Genomic DNA, 6,000 nt, shown 5'->3' with positions numbered 1-6,000 from the left:
AGGAAGGGTTGAAGCAGCCTTCATGCAACAGAGGTCAAAAAAAAAGAAAAAAGAAAAAAAGAAAGCTAGGCCTGTGTAAGCAACTCTGTTCGGTTGTTTTTCTGAAATATCTCCTGAGAAACAAAGCTTACCAGTAATTACAGTTGAACGCCTCATTCAGTTAAGATCCTGCTTCCTCAGATGTTTTGTTCAAAGCCTCTATAAGTTTGCCTTTGGGCGGGGATGTAGCTCAGTCGGTAGCGTGCTGGATTTGTATCCAGTTGGCCGCTGTCAGCGTGAGTTCGTCCCCACGTTCGGCGAGAGATTTATTACTTTGTGTGCAGACTCTCCTCGGTGTCCGAACACCCCCGTGTGTACACGCAAGCACAAGACCAAGTGCGCACGAAAAAGATCCTGTAATCCATGTCAGAGTTCGGTGGGTTATAGAAACACAAAAATACCCAGCATGCTTCCTCCGAAAACGGCGTATGGCTGCCTAAATGGCGGGGTAAAAAAACGGTCATACACGTACAATTCAACTCGTGCAAAAAATACCACGTGTGTACGTGGGAGTTTCAGCCCACGAACGCAGAAGAAGAAGTTTGCCTTTCTTTCAAGACTCCCTTCAAAAATCTAAAAAAAAACAAGAAATTCCTCCGAGGTAGGAAAGACACCCCCGTCAAAGGGAAATAACCTTCTCAGTTGGTGGCAGTGACTGAGTGAGAATGGTTATTTCCCTTTGACCATTAAGATGTCCCTCTATAAGTCCTTGTATAATTTTAATCCACCAATAACTCCCTAACCGTGTGTTTGACTGGTCCCAATGTTTGTAAGGACCGTCTCAGGAATGTATAGAACCTGTTCACCAAGTTTGGTGACGATCGGTCCGTTCATTCTTGAGATCTATATGCGAACACAAACACACAAACAAACAAACAAACAAACAAACACATCGACCGAAACCTATACACACCCCTATACCGGGGGTGTAAAAAGTCAGGTCCTGAAAGGAGGGGTCCATAGTATATCAACAACAGTGAGATAAACAAGTTGTCAAGACATACTTCAGAGTAGCCTACTTGGCAATCTAGTGGCTGCTCCGCCTGGCGTCTGGCATTATGGGGTTAGTGCTAGGACCGGTTGGTCCGGTGTCAGAATAATGTGACTGGGTGAGACATGAAGCCTGTGCTGCGACTTCTGTCTTGTGTGTGGCGCACGTTATATGTCAAAGCAGCACCGCCCTGATATGGCCCTTCGTGGTCGGCTGGGCGTTAAGCAAACAAACAAACTACTTGTTTATTTGTTTTGTCTTGTTATGTTGACAAGCGGAAGGAGTTTGCATATCCCCGGTAAAAATCTTGAAGGATCTATAATATGGTTCACACACACACACACACACACACACACACACACACACACACACACACACACACACACACACACACACACACGCACACACACACACAAGAATAACCAATAGAAAAGCCTTTTTGGCTTGTCATTTGAACTTGCCTTTTCACGCCCTTCTGTGACTAAGTATAACCAGTACAAAAGTGTTTTTGCTAGTCTCTTCAATTTACCTTTTCACATCCCTCTGTGATAGGCGGCAGATGAGGAATAGGTGAAGGCTGTTTAGGCATCTTGCAAATGTACATCATTCTGTCTTCACAGAACACAGTCCTCCAGCCACCGGTCTGAAAGACACACACGTTATTCACTCACAAAAAAGTTACTCTCAGTAAAACTTATTAACCTGTGACTTAAGAGCGACGCAAAGTAAGTTTGATTTTTAATTTGTTGTTCATTTTCATTAATTTATTGAACCATCGCCGGGAAATTCGGGTCCCTTCCTCCCAGTGGAAAGCTAGCAGAAACAGAGTCGCGCTACCCAGGTGTATGCGCGTTTAGGTGTAATCAGTCACCTAAACGTATGGCAGAATGACCGAGGTCTTTTGCATGCCACAGTGGTGACACGGGGGTGGAACAAGGTGACCGTCTCTGAGCCTGCACATAAAGTTGACCCGTGTGCGTCCCGGCCCGGATTCAAACCTGCAACCCTATGATCACAAGTCCAGTGCTCCACCAACTGAGCTACATGACATCTCTATGCTGCTAGGTGTGTTAAACGCCAAAGAAAATCAAAAGAAGAAGGATAGATTGCTAGCGTTCCAAAATCCAGAACAAATGAACATGAAATGTTAGTTGTTGGAACGCTCAATATTTGACAAAACATTCACAAGTACGTCGACAAAATGGTCTGTCTATAATGTGGCAAAATAACCAAAGGTAAGTAAGCGCTCTGAATGCATACGACGTGAATAATGGAGTAAGCGAGAGTAATACGGAACCAATCACCTGGCACCCGAGAGAATAACAAGCATTGAAATGAACAAGCGACTTTCCTCCTCACGCATCATTACACATGCATGCATTTTGAGTGCTTACTACCGCCCTGATATGGCCCTTCGTGGTCGGCTGGGCGTTAAGCAAACAAACAAACAAAGAGTGCTTACTTCCCTTTGATTAGTCGATCTCTAAATAGCGCTCTGCCTCATTTGGTTAAGATTGTCTATACGTGACCCTCCACGACGAAATGAGTCGCATGTCACCTTTGCATGATTTTCATATTTTTACATTTTCCTAAAGAGTTTTTTATGCTCTATCCAGTGGTGAAAACCGTTTTAGAAAAGAGCGAAAACTGTTTGAGTTATAAGCCTGTGACTAAGGTGACCCTCCAACTGTTACCAGACACTCCCCGGACTTATATTAAGCCCAGCGCAGAACCGCGCGAGGTGACATGCGACTCATTTCGTGGTGGAGGGTCACAATTTATGTGGCCTATATTTCGCTCGCATTTCAATATCTAAAACAAAGACACTCGCGTAAATCTACTATGATGCAGCATATGTAGTGTTCTGTAGTTACGTTGTTGTTGAGTGCCACACAGTGTTGTTCCTGGGTAGGGTCGGTGACAGGCATGTTGAGGTCCCAGTTAGTGTAGGTCACCTCCGACCCATCGTTCCACTGGTAGAAATACGACTCATGGACATCGTTCAGGCCAACCCATGCACTGCCATACTTCCCTGGTTGATGAATAAAATGAGATTTTAGACCCAAAGGGGAGGCTTAATAGAAGGATTCCTAGTGATTATATACTCCTCCCTGTTAGATTAATACTGACTGCACATACTAAGTGTTTTCGTCTCTGAAATTTGATTTGGCCCCGTTTGTCTTTCCTTGTCACCAATGCATAGATACACGAACACAGACGCGAAACAATTCACACACACACACACACACACACACACACACACACACACACACACACACACACACACACACACACACACACACACACGCACGAACACACACATGTACACACGCACGAACACACACACGCACGCACGCACGCACAAACTCACATATGCCAATATATAACAACAAAGCAACAGTATCCGCGCCAATGCAAAACGACAAAACAATAGTGTTCATATCTTTACGTTTAGACAAAATGGCTGTATTCATGTCAATACATTACGACAAAACAACAACATCCATCCCAAAAAGTAAAGACAGATCATTAGTATCCATGTCAATGCATAACGACAAAATAACCGTATCCGTACCTTAACGACAAAGCAACAATACCAATTCCAATACTTTACCAGCAATTATTCCAATACGTAAATGAAATATTAAATAAAAAAATAAAAAAAAAATCAGCATAACGATTTTACCTTGAGTGGTGAGAGAATTCAAGAGACTGAAGACAAAGTCGTTTTCCACTTCACTGCCTATGGACACTAGCTCCGCCCCTTGCTGTCGACACATCTCATGGCCGTCAAACCAACTGCGTAGTTCTTCTAACACCATGTAGCAGTTCTTTCCCTTGTCTATCCACCCTACGTTGCAGTACTCGTTTGGAGGTGCTGAAAAACAAATTGCACAAAATAGACGATCTTCGGACATAACTGTGTTGGGGCTGTATACGTTGTAAAAGAGTTTCTTCTCTTTGAAACATTGGGGCACGCTTTCCCACGCTACATTATAGGCCAATCACTAGCGAGCGGCGTCTCTTCACGTAGATTGGATAATTCCAGTTTTTGGGTAATTCAGTGTGGCTTTGCTCGCTCATATAGTTTATTCAACTAAAAAGCCGTGAGGTCAAAAGCCAGATATAGAATAGTATTGTGAAGGCAAAACAAATCACTTGCAACATTCACACATTTTAGTATACAGCACTGAATCACCATTATTGGAATTCTACCACTGTATAAACTGACTAGATGAATACCTGCTTCGCCGGGTATCCGGCTTCGCCGGGAAGAAGTAGAGCCGAATTCCCGGCTTCGCACCGTACGAATGAAGGGAGATAAACGCGCAAAACACTGGAGAAGATAAGGAAGAGTTACTGGGAATGGATGTACAGAAAAACCAAAATCGGTTCAGCGCTGCGCGCAGCTGAGAGCACGTGTTGAAAATTTTCATCGACCAGATTGTGTCCGGGGTCTACCTGAATATGCCCACCATATTTGAAGCAGATCCATCAAGAACTTTGGCCGTGCATGGCGAACACACAGACGTACAGACATACAGACAGACAGACAGACAGGCAGACAGACAGACAGACAGACACAAGCCGTATATAGATATAGATGTTAATAACCAGAAAGGACAAAACCTATACAGTGAAACCCCCCTCTTGAGACCCCCCAATTTAAGACTTCCTCCCTTTTAAGATCTTAGTTTTTACATTTAGTCAAGTTTTGACTAAATGTTTTAACGTAGAGGGGGGAATCGAGACGAGGGTCGTGGTGTATGTGCGTGTGTGTGTGTGTGTGTCTGTCTGTGTGTGTGTGTAGAGCGATTCAGACTAAACTACTGGACCGATCTTTATGAAATTTGACATGAGAGTTCCTGGGTATGAAATCCCCGAACGTTTTTTTTCATTTTTTTGATAAATGTCTTTGATGACGTCATATCCGGCTTTTCGTGAAAGTTGAGGCGGCACTGTCACTCCCTCATTTTTCAACCAAATTGGTTGAAATTTTGGTCAAGTAATCTTCGACGAAGCCCGGACTTCGGTATTGCATTTCAGCTTGGTGGCTTAAAAATTAATTAATGACTTTGGTCATTAAAAATCTGAAAATTGTAACAAAAAATAAAAATTTATAAAACGATCCAAATTTACGTTCATCTTATTCTCCATCATTTTCTGATTCCAAAAACATATAAATATGTTATGTTTGGATTAAAACAAGCTCTGAAAATTAAATATATAAAAATTATTATCAAAATTAAATTGTCGAAATCAATTTAAAAACACTTTCATCTTATTCCTTGTCGGTTCCTGATTCCAAAAACATATCGATATGATATGTTTGGATTAAAAACACGCTCAGAAAGTTAAAACAAAGAGAGGTACAGAAAAGCGTGCTATCTTTCTTAGCGCAACTACTACCCCGCTCTTCTTGTCAATTTCACTGCCTTTGCCATGAGCGGTGGACTGACGATGCTACGAGTATACGGTCTTGCTGAAAAATGGCATTGCGTTCAGTTTCATTCTGTGAGTTCGACAGCTACTTGACTAAATGTTGTATTTTCGCCTTACGCGACTTGTTTGGATTTCCCCTGTCACAGTAAATTTACCCCCATTTTAAGACTCCCTCCTTTTTAAGACCTGATTTTCTCAGATTTTTGGAGGTCGTAAAAGGGGGGTTCCACTGTACTCAATTGACGCTTACTGATTCCAGTAGTGTATATGGAGTTGGCTAGATGTCCCCCACACTTCTCTCGTTCATAAGGGGGGAGGCAGCTGGCGGTGCACGCGGTTATTGAACCGCCGTACTTGCCAAACGAGTTGCCGCAGTAGCAGGCAATGCCTCGCTGCAGGCCTGCGTATGCATATCCCTGGAATTATAGAGCAAACAAGTTTATGACAAAAACAATTGTAATTCATTGATTGATTGAAACATAGAGAGGGGGTGGGAGGGAGTGAGAGAGAGAGGGAGAAAGAGAGAG

The 6,000-nt window shown here is 43.0% G+C and overlaps 1 protein-coding gene across 1 annotated transcript in view; it reads right to left on the bottom strand.

Moving 5' to 3' along the window:
- The window catches only part of LOC138968608 (lymphocyte antigen 75-like), a 76,920-nt gene that overhangs the window by 31,718 nt on the left and 39,202 nt on the right, over nt 1-6,000 (bottom strand). The window contains exons 30-33 of the mRNA XM_070341202.1: nt 5,724-5,889; nt 3,717-3,908; nt 2,905-3,062; nt 1,560-1,673 (exon numbers count right to left, since the gene is read on the bottom strand). Of these exons, the coding sequence (XP_070197303.1) occupies nt 1,560-1,673; nt 2,905-3,062; nt 3,717-3,908; nt 5,724-5,889 (630 nt within the window). The remainder of the gene's footprint in view (nt 1-1,559; nt 1,674-2,904; nt 3,063-3,716; nt 3,909-5,723; nt 5,890-6,000) is intronic.

The sequence above is a fragment of the Littorina saxatilis genome, linkage group LG6, assembly GCF_037325665.1.
Source record: "Littorina saxatilis isolate snail1 linkage group LG6, US_GU_Lsax_2.0, whole genome shotgun sequence".
NCBI lineage: Eukaryota > Metazoa > Mollusca > Gastropoda > Littorinimorpha > Littorinidae > Littorina > Littorina saxatilis.
The sequence above is the reverse complement of the archived record's forward strand: the minus strand, read 5'-3'. Positions and strand labels throughout refer to the sequence as shown.